Source organism: Protopterus annectens, chromosome 17.part0 (assembly GCF_019279795.1).
Source record: "Protopterus annectens isolate FY-2018-M chromosome 17.part0, PAN1.0, whole genome shotgun sequence".
NCBI lineage: Eukaryota > Metazoa > Chordata > Ceratodontiformes > Protopteridae > Protopterus > Protopterus annectens.
The window spans coordinates 773,732,641-773,749,710 of record NC_056751.1 but is presented as its reverse complement, the minus strand read 5'-3'; the positions used below and the strand labels follow the sequence as shown (position 1 = coordinate 773,749,710).

Sequence of the window (17,070 nt, the reverse complement as noted above, 5' to 3'; positions counted from 1 at the left end):
TACAGGGTGCTGGCGGAAATTGGGCTACTGTTGGCCAAAGGAGGAGAAGAGGTGGAAGACATGGCCAAAGGCAGGAAGAGAGGAGAAAGGCTAGGACTGGTAGTGAGGGTCGGAACTTTGAATGTTGGCAGTATGACTGGTATAGGGAGAGAGCTAGCCGATATGATGGACAGAAGGAAGGTTGATATATTGTGTGTGTAAGAGACCAGATGGAAGGGGAGTAAGGCTGGGTGTATCGGAGGTGGGTTCAGATTGTTTTATCATGGTGTGGATGGGAGGAGAAATGGCGTAGGAGTTATTCTGAAGGAACAGTATGTTGAGAGTGTTTTGGTGGTGAAAAGAATGTCAGATAGAGTGATGTTTATGAAGCTGGAAATTGATGGTGTAATGATGAATGTTGTTAGTGCATATGCTCCACAAGTTGGGTGTGCAATGGATGAGAAAGAAAATATTTGGAGTGAATTGGATGAAGTGGTGATGACTGTACCCAAGGGTGAGAGAGTAGTGATTGGAGCAGACTTCAATGGGCATGTTGGTGAAGGGAACAGAGGGGATGAGGAAGTGATGGGTAGGTATGGTGTTAAACAAAGGAATGCAGAAGGTCAGATGGTAGTGGATTTTGCGAAAAGGATGGACATGGCTGTGGTGAATATGTATTTTAACAACAGGGAGGAGCATAGGGTGACATACAAGAGTGGAGGAAGATGCACACAGGTGGATTATATCTTATGTAGGAGGGCCAGTTTGAAGGAGATTGGAGACTGTAAAGTGGTGACTGGAGAAAGTGTAGTTAGGCAGCATAGGATAGTGGTTTGTAGGATGACGTTGGTTATCAAGAAGAGGAGGAGGAGGAGTGTGAGGGCAGCACCAAGGATCAAGTGGTGGAAATTGAAAAAGGGTAATTGTGAGGTGGAGTTCAGGGATGAGTTAAGGCAGACACTGGGTGGCAGTGAAGAGTTACCAAATAGCAGGGTAACTACAGCAGAGCTAGTAAGGGAGATGGCTAGAAAGGTGCTTGGTATCACATCTGGACAGAGGAAGGATGACAAGGAGACATGCTGGTGGAATGAGGAAGTACAGGAGAGTATACAGAGAAAGAGGTTGGCAAAGAAGAAGTGGGACTGTCAGGGAGATGAAGAAAGTAGACAGGAGTATAAGGAGATGAGGTGCATGGCAAAGAGAGAGGTGGCGAAGGCTAAGGATAAGGCATGTGAAGAGTTGTATGAAAGGTTGGACACTAAAGAGGGAGAAAAGGACCTGTACCACCGATTGGCTAGACAGAGGGACCGAGCTAGGAAAGATGTGCAGTAAGTAAAGGTGATAAAGGATAATGAGGGAAACATACTCACAAGTGAGGAGAGTGTGTTGAGGAGATGGAAAGAGTACTTTGAGGGGTTGATGAATGAAGAGAATGAGAGGGAGAGAAGGTTGGATGATGTGCGGATAGTGAATCATGAAGTGCAGTGGATTAGCAAGGAGGAACTAAGGATAGCTATGAAGAGGATGAAGAACGGAAAGGCTGTTGGTCCAGATGACATACCTGTGGAAGCATGGAGGTGTTTAGGTGAAATGGCAATGAAGTTTTTAACCAGATTGTTTAATGAAATCTTGGAAAGTGAGAGGATGCCTGAAGAATGGAGAAAAAGTGTTTTGGTACCGATTTTTAAGAATAAGGGTGATGTGCAGAGCTGTAGTAACTACAGAGGGATTGAACTGATCAGTCACAGCATGAAGTTATGGGAAAGAGTAGTGGAAGCAAGGTTAAGAAGGGACATGATGATTAGTGATCAGCAGTATGGTTTCATGCCAGGAAACAGCACTACAGATGCGATCTTTACTCTGAGAGTGTTGATGGAGAAGTACAGAGAATGTCAGAAGGAGTAGCAGTGTGTGTTTGTAGACAGAGAAAGCATATGACAGGGTGCCTAGAGAGGAGGTGTGGTATTGTATGAGGAAGTCAGGAGTGTCAGAAAAGTATTTAAGAGTGGTACAGGATATGTATGAGGGTAGTGTGACAGAGGTGAGGTCTGCGGTGGGAGTGACGGATGCGTTTAAGGTGGAGTTGGGGTTACATCAAGGATCAGCTCTGAGCCCTTTCTTATTTGCTATGGTGATGGACAGGTTGAGAGACGAGAACAGACAGGAGTCCCCGTGGACTATGATGTTTGCAGATGACATTGTGATCTGTAGTGAGAGTAGGGAACAGGTGGAGGAGACCCTGGAGAGGTGGAGATATGCTCTAGAGAGAAGAGGAATGAAGGTCAGTAGGACTAAGACAGAATATATGTGTATGAATGAGAGGGAGGATAGAGGAATGGTGAGAATGCAAGGAGTAGAGGTGGCGAAGGTGGATGAGTTTAAATACTTGGGGTCAATAGTTCAGAGTAACGGTGAGTGTGGAAGAGAGGTGAAGAAGAGAGTACAGGCAGGATGAAGTGGGTGGAGAAGAGTGTCAGGAGTGATTTGTGACAGACAAGTACTTGTAAGAGTGAAAGGGAAGGTCTACAAGAGGGTAGTGAGACCAACTATGTTATACGGGTTGGAGACAGTGGCATTGACAAAAAGGCAGGAGCTTGAGCTGGATGTGGCAGAATTAAAGATGTTAAGATTTGCACTGGGTGTGACGAGGGTGGACATGATTAGGAATAAGTATATTAGAGGGTCAGCCTAGGTTGGAAGGTTTGGAGACAAAGCCAGAGAAGCACGATTACGTTGGTATGGACATGTGCTGAGGAGGGATGCTGAGTATATTGGGAAAAAGATGCTAAGGATGAAGCTACCAGGTAACAGGAAAAGAGGAAGGCCTAAGATAAGGTTTATGGATGTGGTGAGAGAGGACATGCAGGTGGTTGGTGTGACAGAGCAAGATGCAGAGGACAGGAAGAAATGGAAACAGGTGATCTGCTGTGGTGACCCCTAACGGGAACAGCCGAAAGATGATGATGATAAGTATGCATCCTGAAGGTCTATTGAGCTCATCAAGTCATCCTTGTCAAAGAATGGGAGAATGACTGAATCATGACCATCCAAAACTTGGTGCAGTGAACTCATTTGTTCAAGTTGTTCAGATTCAAAACTGGCCTGCAGTCCCCTGTTGGGTAAGTTCTGTATTCTATCTGGTCTGGTGGGACTTGTTGGATCACTCTTTTTTCTAGCAGCTTTTGTATTTGAATTGCTGCTTGTTCCTCTGACTGGCTGGAACATCAGGGATTTTTATCACACAACCTGTGGAAATGATTCTCTGCACCCACGTATCTGTTGTAATCGCTCGCCTAGCACTCTGCCGCAGGGATAATCGACCCCTGGTTACCTCCAGACAGGGACAATCAGGTCTGTCAAAAAAGGAATCTCTAGACCCTTGGTTCTGTGGACCATCTCTGCCATGAGGTCAGAGTCTGCTATTGGAGCTCCTCCACATGACTCATGGAAAGGACCCTGGGATTTCTTGAACCACATTTTTTCAGTACCTCACTGATTCCTGGAAAAGGATCTTTGGGGCATGGAAAAATGTACATCCATGGCAGATGAGATATTTTCATCCTTTTTACATCTGGATAAAGTGTTCTTAACCTTGAGAACAAACATAAACGTTCCGTCAAAGGGGCATTGATGAACAAGGATTTGTAGGGCACCACAAAATCATATAACATCCAGGTATGACTCTTTATGGTCATTATAACCGAATGTTTCAGCATTAAAAAACAAAACCCACACCTACCTTACTCGTGCACTCCATCTTCCTCTTTTGACATCTCCAGCACTTGAAAAAGAGTGCATTCAAATACAAACACAATCCTGTGAATACCTCTTCCACAGCTCTAGAAAGCTTGCCCACATTCTTACTGATGTATGAGGCAGAATGTCCCATCTTATGAAGCTCAACTAGGAAGTACACACACACACACACACACACACACACACACACACACACACACACACACACACACACACACACACACACACACACACACACACACACACACACACACACACACACACACACACACACACACACACACAGCAGTGAGTAACATTTGTCCAGTCAATGTTTTCCTCAGCTATGCCTGACTATCTGGCATTTGGAATATTAGTCACACTGAGGTCATTATTAGTGCATCTGATCACCTTCCTTCTACATTACTAGGACATCTTTTTCATATGACATTTGTCTCAAACACAACATATTTGTTGCCTCTATCCTACGCCTTCATGATAGTGCTCTGGAAACTGATAATACAGCCTGCAGAGTGATTGATGCCTTACCAGTGCCCCCCCCCCACACACACACACCACACTCTTTGAAAGGGGGTGGTCTCTGCTGCTTTTTTCAGTCAGCCGCAAGTTGCTATCTCAGCTTCTAACCGGTAACTGTTCAAGCAGAATAAAGTAATAAGTAAATATATTAATGCAGAGCCTGGAAAGCCAGTAATAAATGTTACAAAAATACAAAGCCAGTTATTTTAATTCACTAAAATATACAAACTGAAAATGAAGACACAATTGTTATAAAGGACACAGAAAAAAATTCAGTTTGTCATGGCATAACAATGCAGCCATGAAGGTTTTGTTTTTTTTTATTTTCTGGCCTTAAGCCTGTTCTCGGAGCCTGATGTATGAGCTTGCAGATCCAAAGGCTTTTTGTGTTTTCTCTGTGAGTGTGCTTATTCCAGTGCATGCCCCATGAAAGCTACCTCATGGCCATGACTTGGCAGGTGCTTTTTCCAGCGCATGCCCCATGAAAGCTACCACATGGTCATGACTCAGCAGATGCTTATTCCAGTGCATGCTCCATGAAAGCTACCACATGGTCATGACTCGGCAGGTGCTTATTCCAGTGCATGTCCCATAAAAGCTACCTCATGGCCATTACTTGGCAGGTGCTTTTTCCAGCGCATGCCCCATGAAAGCTACCACATGGTCATGACTCGGCAGATGCTTATCCCAGCGCATGTCCCATGAAAGCTACCACATGGTCATGATTCGGCAGTTGCTTTTTCCAGTGCATGCCCCATGAAAGCTACCACATGGTCATGACTTGGCAGGTGCTTATTCCAGTGCATGCCCCATGAAAGCTACCACATGGTCATGACTTGGCAGGTGCTTATTCCAGTGCATGCCCCATGAAAGCTACCACATGGTCATGACTTGGCAGGTGCTTATTCCAGCGCATGCCCCATGAAAGCTACCACATGGTCAGGACTTGGCAGGTGCTTTTTCCAGTGCATGCTCCATGAAAGCTACCACATGGTCAGGACTTGGCAGGTGCTTTTTCCAGCACATGCCCCATGAAAGCTACCACATGGTCAGGACTTGGCAGGTGCTTTTTCCAGCACATGCCCCATGAAAGCTACCACATGGTCATGACTTGGCAGGTGCTTATTCCTGTGCATGCCCCATGAAAGCTGGTCATGACTTGGCAGGTGCTTATGCCAGCACATGCCCCATGAAAGCTACCTCATGGTCAAGACTTGGCAGGTGCTTTTTCCAGCGCATGCTCCATGAAAGCTACCACATGGTCATGACTCGGCAGGTGCTTATTCCAGCGCATGCCCCATGAAAGCTACCACATGGCCATGACTTGGCAGGTGCTTTTTGCAGCGCATGCCCCATGAAAGCTACTACATGGTCATGACTTGGCAGGTGCTAATTCCATAGCATGCCTCATGAAAGCTACCACATGGTCATGACTTGGCAGGTGCTTATTCCAGCGCATGCCCCATAAAAGCTACCACATGGTCATGACTTGGAAGGTGCTTATTCCAGAGCATGCCTCATGAAAGCAACCACATGGTCATGACTTGGCAGAACCTAGTACACTTTCCAGGACCATGCTCTGTATGCTTTGTACCACTGTCTTCAGTAGATGCCAGCAGGGCAGTAGGCCAGACTGCCTCGCCTCTCAAGGACAGGGTGAAACACAACTCGCCACTCACTCCCATTCGTTTCCACCATGGGTCATCAATTTAAATCTGCAGTAATCTACAATCATGAGAAAATAATTTGTCAAAAGCTTCATCTAGATATAAAAGAAACACAAGGCCCCTGCATCCATCAAGTGAGGACATTCCACATCCCCCTTACTCAACCAATGCACAACTGTAGAGAAAAGTAAAAAAAACACAGAATATGCAATTGAGTGCTGACCCTATAACAGAAACAGTACCAGTAATAAGTGCCAGAGCTGCAACTCGTGCTGACCCTGTAACAGAAACAGTACCAGTAATAAGTGCCAGAGCTGCAACTCATCCAGCTGTGCTGACCCTGTAACAGAAACAGTACCAGTAATAAGTGCCAGAGCTGCAACTCATCCAGCTGTGCTGACTCTGTAACAGAAACAGTATCAGTAATAAGTGCCAGAGCTGCAACTCATCCAGCTGTGCTGACCCTGTAACAGAAACAGTACCAGTAATAAGTGCCAGAGCTGCAACTCATCCAGCTGTGCTGACCCTGTAACAGAAACAGTACCAGTAATAAGTGCCAGAGCTGCAACTCATCCAGCTGTGCTGACCCTGTAACAGAAACAGTACCAGTAATAAGTGCCAGAGCTGCAACTCATCCAGCTGTGCTGACCCTGTAACAGAAACAGTACCAGTAATAAGTGCCAGAGCTGCAACTCATCCAGCTGTGCTGACCCTGTAACAGAAACAGTACCAGTAATAAGTGCCAGAGCTGCAACTCATCCAGCTGTGCTGACCCTGTAACAGAAACAGTACCAGTAATAAGTGCCAGAGCTGCAACTCATCCAGCTGTGCTGACCCTGTAACAGAAACAGTACCAGTAATAAGTGCCAGAGCTGCAACTCATCCAGCTGTGCTGACCCTGTAACAGAAACAGTACCAGTAATAAGTGCCAGAGTTGCAACTCATCCAGCTGTGCTGACCCTGTAACAGAAACAGTACCAGTAATAAGTGCCAGAGCTGCAACTCATCCAGCTGTGCTGACCCTGTAACAGAAACAGTACCAGTAATAAGTGCCAGAGCAGCAACTCATCCAGCTGTGCTTACCCTGTAACAGAAACAGTACCAGTAAAAAATGCCAGAGCGGCAACTCATCCAGCTGTGCTGACCCTGTAACAGAAACAGTACCAGTAATAAGTGCCAAAGCTGCAACTCATCCAGCTGTGCTGACCCTGTAACAGAAACAGTACCAGTAATAAGTGCCAGAGCTGCGACTCATCCAGCTGTGATTTACAAGTTGCAACCATGTCCACTTTCATTCAACCAATTACAGGGAACGCTCCCCACCATGCCTTCTCAGCACCTCCAGTGTCCAAGGTCATATGCACTGAGTTAAGGTTTTAACTTTATCTCTCTGCATCACACAGCCAACAGTAACTCTACAGTTCTAATTTCTCAGATTTACCAGTTTGTGTGCAAAGTAAACAAAAGCGACATACAGCATTACAGTTTCACACAAAACAAACAAGAGAAACATTCATGAGGGGTTTAGCAAAACATTAAGCTCCCACCAGGCTGAGAGTCCATCCTCAGCAAAGGCAGGGCAGGTTAGAGGTGATAGGGGTGAGCTGAGGCATATAGAGGGGGGGAGACAAGGAGAGGAGGGAGTGAGGATCCATTAACAGACGTTTAGAGAGCTCTACTGGGCCCTTAATGATGAGACCACAGTGAAATATGGTTCTTCGTAAAGATGGAAAATGCTTCTCACCTGCACGAGAAGTAAGTAACATTGAAAAACCTTTCAAACTTCATCTTTTTGTGGAGGTCTTGTATGCAGTTTACTGGTAAGAAATGGACTCGCACATTATCCAGGGGGAAAAAATCTGGTGGAAAAGATAAGTTTAGAAATGAAAGACATGATGGGAAAAAAAACAATCTGGTAAAACAGGATACGCATAGTATCTAAATCTATGGAAATAGCAGACTAGGTAAGTCAAGTGGTTCTTATGTTTCTGTGACATATGGTAGTTCAAACAAATCAACCCATGCCTTATCATACAGGTAAGAAACATAAACATCAAAACATCCTCTAAAATGTGTTGAGTTCTGGAAAACCAGGGTCTAGACTAGATTCTGAATGGCTTCAAGGAACTCAGTGACTGCAAACAGAAGTACACAAGGCAGAAAAGTAAAACAATTATCACGGTTTGCAAATGCTGGGTCAAGCTTTTGTAAGCTTAACAAAAGTAAAATAAAGAAAAATTGCAGCTGCATTGAGATATTAACCACAACAGTAGATAAAGTCCAGTTTTGTGGGCTTATTTAGGAAACTCACAGATGTTCAAGTAGGATGAATGCTGCAGTGTGGTTCACTGATTAGAACTAGCTTCAGGTAGACCTGCATGTTCTGCTCCAATTTCCACAGACTCCAGATGTCCCCCGCATGAGACTGGGCTCTTCGCCTTGTCCAGGATAGCGACTGATGTACTGCTAAAAGAAAAAGCAGCTCTTGTCATCTTTATTTTTTTTTTTTGGCTAGTTTGCCCTCAGCAAAGTGTCTCTTATTACAGTGATTAAATAAGTGCCTCATCTCTGGTCTGTAAAGCTGCTGGGAACAGAAAAGGCAGACGTTACAAGCTATACAGCTTGTCTTATTTCCTCCCATGCTCAGCCTCTTGCTGGCAAAAGAAAGAGGCTGTAGAAAATGGGGGTAGTACGATGGAGACCTGAAATAGAAGTTATGTACTCGCCATAATGTTCCGTCTGTGTAATCGATTTTCATTCTTCCTCAGCTACTGCGCTTGGATCTCATTCCTTGCATCCGACTCAGCTGTTGTAAAAGCTCACTGCAACTTCGAACTCTGAAGCTTCGCCCTTACCCACAGTGCACCAACCCCACTGACTTCAAATATATATATATATATAGACAGAGAGGGAGAGAATGTCTAACCACTCGCTCTTCCAGAAATTGCATAAGGATGGTGGTTGGCAGGAGGGATGTTGAAAAATGAAAATTGGCAACACAGATGAAACATTATGGTGACTTATCTGAAGTTTGTCAATTTTCATTCAATATTCAACTAATGGCACAGAGTCCCCAGCTACCTTAGCTCCAGGGTGGACTCAGGGGAAGAATATTTCTTGAGCACCACTGAGCCAAACAATGCTCTACCTCTGGAGACCAAATCCAATTTGTAATGAGTAATGAAGGTTTGGGGAGAAGCCCATGTCGCTGCTGCATGTCATCCATAGACACTCTTGCTTGAAAAAGTAAGGAAGTTGCCATGGCTCTGGTTGAGTGACCTCATGAACTTCTTGGTACAGTGATACCCAGTTTGTTGTAAATTAATGAGATGCAGTCAGTAAGCCACCTGGCTAATGTTACTTTGGTTATTGGATTACCCAACTTTACAACGGCATAGGAAACAAATAACTGATGAGTAGTTCTGATTTCTTTTGTTCTATGTAAATAAAAACATAATTGCCTGTGAACACCTAGCAAATAAGTAAGTATTCTCCTTTAGCAGAGAGGAAGACCAAAGTTGATTAACCAGACAAAAGAATAATAGATAGCAATAAACACGAACATCTGATTCATCGCATTTTTGATCAACTTAGAACTTCCTCAGACATACATGTATGTCTGTAGAAGTTCTAAGTTGATCGAAAACACGATGAATTAGTCAAGTGTTCCTGTTTACTGCTATTTCTTATTTTTTCGGCTGTTTAACAATCTTTGGTTTTCCTCCTTGGTCGTGGTTGTGTGATTGGTGCTCTACACTGCTACTTATCTTGCATTGGGGTTGGAACATTCTGCTCTTTATAGCACTGTTACCTTTTGGTTCATTGCAAGTATTCTCCTTTGTTTGTATATTCAGGGAAAAATACTGGTAAATTAATGGGCTGGTTGATGTTAGATCCAGACACCACCTTAGAAAGGAAGGATGCACTGGTTTGTAGTGTAACTGTCTTTACGAAAGAACAGATATGGCGGTTTTAGATACAAATGCCCTACGCAGACCGTCTCAAAAAACTCCAGCTTTACTCCGTCGCATATCGCCTACTCAGAGGTGATCTCTGCCTAACATACAAAGCTATGTCAAACCTAGAGCTGTTGGACATGCTCCACTTAAAGAAATCCAAATCCCTCCAAGCTACATGCTCTAGAGACCTAAACCTTGTCACCACAATAAACAGAAAATGCCTGAGGGATAGATTCCTGTCCCAGAAACTTCCCATACTCTGGAATAAACCAAGGTCCTAACCAGAATGCTCTGCTCCTGGTTACCTCAGATCTTGTTTGCCGCACTGCTGAACAGCCGTGTCAAGCCACTCTCTTAGCTAAGTGTCAAATTTTCTGAGAGTTTATATATATATATATATATATATATATATATATATATATATATATATATCTTACTCTAAAATATTCTCAAAAGTTTATTCTGATATTTTCCTACCCTATCGCACACTTTAGACTGTCTCCTTTTAATCTTTTCCCGTTTTATATATATATATATATATATATATATATATATATATATATATATATATATATATATATATTACTCTAAACTATTCTCAAAAGTTTATTCTGATATTTTCCTACCTTATCGCACACTTTAGACTCTCTCCTTTTAATCTTTTCCCGTTTTATATATATATATATATATATATATATATATATATATATATTACTCTAAAATATTCTCAAAAGTTTATTCTGATATTTTCCTACCCTATCGCACACTTTAGACTCTCTCCTTTTAATCTTTTCCCGTTTTATATATATATATATATATATATATATATATATATTACTCTAAAATATTCTCAAAAGTTTATTCTGATATTTTCCTACCCTATCGCACACTTTAGACTCTCCTTTTAATCTTTTCCCGTTATTACCCTCTTTTCTTACCTTGTGGTAATTCTCCGTAACCATCGTCAGTAATCCTTCTTTTTCTCTTTTTACCCTTTTCTTGGGTAACCGTTATTCTTCCTTTGCTACTGTGCTTCTTCTCCACAACAACTATATCGGAAACGTTCTGTTGGTTTCAAGCAGTGCAAGGATTGCGGCTGTAAGTTACCACTATCCAATGGTCATGACTTATGTGTCTACTGTCTTAATGTCTCCCACTTGACTGTAGATCCTCTGTGTGGGATCTGTAAAAACTTCTCTACCAGGACTCTCAATGAGAGGAAGACTATGTTAATTTTGAAAGTACTCAAGTCTCCTTTCTCTGAGGCTATTTCTGGGTCGGAGGGCTCATCCCTCCTGTTAAACCCCGCAAGAGGCATTCTTCCTCTTCTTCATTGAAGTCACTATCTTTTTCTCCCTCTGGAGATTGTAGGGAGTCATTTCACAAGAAGGTGAAATTGATTACTACTCCGGCGCTTTCACCTGTCACCCTGTCGGGTTCCAGGTTCAGCACCGCCACAGGTGATCCTGACTACAGCCATGTCTCCTTTATAGATATCGGCACCAGAGTTCCTGGTGCCAACTACTATGGTTCTGACAGTTCTATCGCAGCCCCTAACGGCACCATCAATACAGGTTCAGTCCCCTTTGGCACCGTTGGTACAGTCACCTTCAGCTCCAAGTATGACTCTTCTGTACTCCACAGCGTAGACTTTTTTAGCACCGACATGTACTTTGGTGCAGTCCTTCTCGGCACCATCCTTACTGCTGGTGCAAACACTTTCCACTCCAGCAACATACTCCAGGGCAGACATTTGCCTTTATGGTGCAGACACCTTCAACTACCACGGTGCCGACATCTTCAGTGCAGACTTTTTCCACACCATTTTCTTTGGTACAGACTTCCTTGGCTTCAAGTTTTGCACCTACTAAATTAGCAACGACCAAATATTCCCATTCATTGGATCCTTTTGCAAGCAGACAGTATAGTCCTTTCCTGGAAAGGCCAGAATCGCCATCAGCCTTCTCCATGAGGTCAACCAAGAGTCTTTCTAAGCAGGATGTATTGCGGCTTGTTGATCAGTTGCTTGTGGCCAGAGATCTCTCTCAACCATCGAAGTCCACGTTCCCTCATTCAGGTGAGCATATTTTGCCTCAAACCCCAACGTATACTCCTCCTTCAATGTCCACTGAAGTCTCAAAGCCTATTACTCTGACGGCAGCTTCCCTCCCTCTGACTCCAATAATGGATCTCACTTTGGAACCAGAGTCATCCTTGTGGCCTTCGGTGCACTGGGCATCAGGCTCTTCTCAGGCCAATGGCTGTGCCATTGAGAGGGCATTCTTGGTTCCACTCCAATTTTTTCTATGGCACCATCCAGGGATGCTGTCTCTCTTACGGTTCATGGTCCTCTTGAGAATCCTAGTTTGGGGGCAGGCTTGTCAGGGTCAGGTATGAGCCCAGTTCCGAGGTTGTCGTGCTTGGTTCCGGGCTTTCATCCCTCCTTGGGCGGGCCAGCCTTCCAGGCCATGGAGAGGGCGCTTGCCTTCACTGGCAAAGCTCATTTGTTGGAGTAATCTCCCACCTCTGTGCCGCAACTGACACAAGCTTCAACTCCCGGACACTGGGCACAAGAGCCTCAGGTCTGTCCTCCTCGGGAGATGCCCTCTTTGCAGTCTTCCCCAGAACCTTCCACTAAGGAAGCACCCTACAAAGTATCGTGTAAGAGGAAACACATGGACTCCACTGAGGAGTCATTGACTGAAGGTACGGATTTTGATGACTGGGAAGGGTCCACATGATCACCCACTGATGAGGTGTACTTTGGTGACATCCTCGAGATCCTTAGACAGAGGGGTGACTGGAAGCCCTCTAATCCTTCCTCTGAGGAGTCCGTATGTCTGCAGGCTTTTCTTGCCCAGCCCCCTACCTCCTGGGTCACCCCGCCTGCCGACGAGCTGTTCAGCTCATCATGCAGCATGCATGGAAGGCTCCTGATACCATGGAAGTGATACCTAAGAGGCCAGATAAAATATTACCACCCCCCCGCCGAACACCCCCACTGGTCACGTGGTCTCCCAGTAGATGCTATGGTGGTGGGCAGCTGGTACTAAGAAGGATTTGGCAGAAGTGAGCCAAACTGTCCATCCGCTCAACAAGGAGTGATTGACAGATTAGGGAAGCGTGTGTTTACTTCATCGACTTTCGTCATAAGGTCTTTGAATTATTTGGCTCATTTTACCAGGTTTCAGCAAGATCTTATCAACCAGTTCTCTGAAACTTTAGCAGAAGCTGTTTCTGACGAAATCCATGATAATGTGGCTTCTCAGATAACCACCCTAGAATCCATTTCCAACTCTTCCATGTGTCTTATTTCTCACGCAACGGAAGGGGTAGCTAGAGCGGCAGGTATTGTTGCTAGACGACAAGCTTGGTTGCACCTTTGTGGACTCCTTTAAGGCTTTCTTCATGAATGCCCCTATAGAAGCTGCTTCTTCGTTTGGCCCTAAAGTCAAGGATACGTTGGCATGGTGTGAACAAGATGGCAAGACCTTGTCTGCCGTTGGTGTCAGACACTCCACCCCTCATCGATTCTACTCTAGAAATCAGAGTGGAAAGATCTGGCACAAGAAATCACAGGGTTCTTTCCAGAATGCACATGCTGAGTTTTCCCCTAGACGCAGAGGGGGAAACTCCAATGGAAGATGCCCCTTTCGGGGCAGAGGAGGTCTGCAAAACCGGGGTTCCAGAGATTCTTTCTCTGGCCGACCCTATCGGCGCTCCTGAAGCATTGCCCAACTGCTCACTTCTGGAAGCGGTCGGGGGTTATTTCTCCTTGTACCCTGCTGCCTTGCAAAACAAAACAACCGACTCTTGGGTACAACGGATTATATCCAGAGGCTATCACATCCCCTTCCATCTTTGCCCAGTCTCTTCAATAGTGTTACCTGACGTCCCACCCAGTCAAAGGAAAACAGCAGCACACGAAATCAAAAAGCTGCTATAAACACAAGTCATACAGATGGTCCCCCCAGACAAGATTGGATCCGGATTTCACTCAAGGTACATTTTAGTGCCAAAAAAGACATGGGACTGGAGAGAAATTCTGATTCTCAGTACACTGAACAAATTTGTAAAAACAGAGAAATTCCGAATGGTCACAGTTCAGTCTATCCTTCCTCTTCTAGAAGAAGATGATTGGATGTGCTCTGTAGATCTTCAAGATGTGTATTACCACATAAAAGTGGACAAACACTCAAGAAGATACCTCAACTTCTGTATAGGAGCCAGTCACTACCAGTTTCGAGCCCTGCCCTTCGGTCTCTCTACAGCCCCCAGAGCATTCACAAAATGCATGGCAGTGGTTATTGCTCACTTGCGACTTCAAGGATTCCAGGCATTTCCATATCTAGACGACTGGCTCCTTACCGCCCCCACTAAGTGTCTACTGGAAGAAGCCCTGCAGTATACTGTCTTAACAGCTCGAAGCCTGGGAATCACTATAAACTGGGATAAATCCAACACAACCCCAACTCAGTCTTTGGAATTCTTAGGGGTACTGTTGGACACGAGAAAGTGCACAGCATCCCTTCCAGAACACAGACTTCAGAGAATAAGATAAGTTCAACCGCTGCGCTCTCACCACAAATCCCCAGCTCGATCCGTACTTCAGCTATTAGGGTCAATGGCAGCTTCGATTACTATTGTTCCCCTAGCCAGATTTCACATGAGACTTCTTCAGTGGCTACTTCTCACTCAGTGGTACTCTCTACAACACCCTTTGTCTTTTCAAATAAGATTGACTCAGAGATGCAAGCAAGATTTACTCTGGTGGGCATCTCGAAATCCTCAACAATGGTCTTGCCCTTTCACTCCCCCCCATCAACCGTTAGCCATGGTGACCACGGATGCCTCCCTGATAGGGGTGGGGGGGATATGTCATGGAAACTCGGTCCAAGGCACTTGGTCGGAGACAGAGGCCCTTTTGCATATCAATGTCCTGGAACTTAGTGCAGTGCTTCTAGCATTGCAAGCATTTCACTCCATCCTTCCATCAGGGACTATTGTGATCCAATCAGACATGTCAGTGGTCTGGTACATCAACAAACAAGGGGGCACCAGATCTTACCTGTTATGCCGAGAGGCCTTGAGAATATGGCAATAGGCAACAGCTAACAACCGCTTTCTGAGTGGAATGCACATTCCTGGGAGCTCCAACGTGATAGCGGACAAATTGAGCAGGTGCATTCTACAGCCTCATGAGTGGTCCCTCAATCCTCTGACAGCAGCAAAAATCTTCTACCACTGGGGCCAGCCTTGCTGCGACCTATTTGCCTCGCCAACCAACTACAAGTGCAGCAACTACTTTCCCCTGCCTCAGGGACAGTCACCAATGGATGTTCTAGTCCACGCTTGGCCCTCTGGTCTTCTTTATGCCTATCCTCCTCTTTCCCTCATCTCCCGATTTCTAAAGAAAGCACAACAGTTGAAGAGCAAAGTGATCCTCATTGCCTCATATTGGCCTCGACAAGCCTGGTTTCCCTTCCTCTGGCCTCACCTGCTAGATCAACTGTGGATGCTCAATCCATCCCCAACGTTGATCTTCCATCCACAGAGTCTGATTCACCCCAATCTAACAACCCTGAAATGGACAGCTTGGTTTCTCCACTTCCTATGATTGCCAGGCATAAAAATCTTTCGTCCCCTGTGCGCAATATTCTTATTGCATCTCATAAATCATCCACCAGACTAATTTAGCTTAACAAATGGAAGAGGTTCTCTCTATGGGCAAGCAGATAAGTAAATAGACCCCTTGTCAGCCCCGGTGATGGTGGTATTGGATTACTTATCACATCTGTTCCACTCTGGGGTATCTGCCTCTACTATCCATATACATTTGGCTGCCATCTCAAATTTTCATATTGGTTTTCAAGATTCTTCACTTATGTCACACAGACTCTGTAAGACCTTTTTGAAAGGGGTTATCCAACTAAAACATCCCTTTAGAGAACCCGTACAACCTTGGGATCTGGCTTTGGTTCTGCAAGCTTTAACAGTTCCACCCTTTGAACCTGTGTCCTCTTGTGATGTAAGATATCTGTCTTGGAAAACTGTTTCTGATTGCAGTCATATCGGCCAGACGATTGTCAGAACTTCAGGCCTTATGCAGCAAGCCTCCCTATCTTATCTTCCATAAGGATAGGGTATCACTGAAAACTAATTCTTCCTTTTTACCAAAAGTGGTGTCAGAGCGGTCTATCAACCAATCTATTGACCTTCCAGTGTTCTTTCCTACCCATTTTAACAAGGGAGAGTACTGCCTGCACTCCTTGGATGTTCATAGGCAATTATGATTTTATCTGGACAGAACAAAATCTACCCGTAAACCAGACCAACTCTTTCTGGCTTTTTCTGGACCTAGATGAGGTCATCCTGTATCAAAAGTTACACTGGCTTCATGGTTGAGAAGTTGTATTACCTTTATCTACAACAAAAACAATCTCATCTTGCCTCATAGAGTCCTTCCATGAGGTCCACCCAGGGATACAAGTAACTGGGGACTCTGTCCCATCAGTAAGGAATGAACGAAGATTAACAACATCAGATAAAGAAGTTATGTCTTCCCATAACGTTCCATCTGTGTTGTCAATTTTCATTCATTCATTACTTCCCGCCCTCCGTCCCCCATCCAGAGGTTCCTGGTTAATCTCATGTACTCCTTTATTGTAGATCTGTTATGACCAGAGGTAGCCTCTACTTTTATCTATCAACTTGCAAACTTGATCTGAGGTAACAGGGAGCAGAACATTTTGGGTAGGACCTTGGCTCAAGAGTTTTTAGCTGATGTGAGCTTGATATCGGATGGCTCGGTTCCAAGGATGAAACCAATAACCCATCAGTAATGAATGAACGAAGATCAACAACACAGATGGAACGTTATGGTAAGACATAACTTTTTTTTTTCACAACTTCCCCCCAGGGTGTTCACCAAGTGTATGTCAGTGGTAGTAGCTCTACTGAGATTGCTGTGATTCTGAATGTTTCCATATCTAGATGACTGTCTCCTCACCACCACAACCAGGCATCTCTTGGACCAGTCCATGGACTATTTGCCCCAACTTTATCAAAGACGAGGCATTTCAGTCAACATCTCCATATCTCAGCTACAACCAGTACAGAGCGTGGAGTTTATTGTTGTCCAGATGAATACGGTAAGTCAGATTGTGGCTCTTCTTGCACATTGTATGGAC

General features: G+C 44.6%; 1 protein-coding gene across 1 annotated transcript in view; it reads right to left on the bottom strand.

The window, feature by feature from the left end:
• The window catches only part of DNAAF3 (dynein axonemal assembly factor 3), a 1,314,828-nt gene that overhangs the window by 210,932 nt on the left and 1,086,826 nt on the right, over positions 1 to 17,070 (bottom strand). Inside the window, exon 11 of the mRNA XM_044059250.1 lies at positions 7,666 to 7,780. Within this exon, the coding sequence (XP_043915185.1) occupies positions 7,666 to 7,780 (115 nt within the window). The remainder of the gene's footprint in view (positions 1 to 7,665; positions 7,781 to 17,070) is intronic.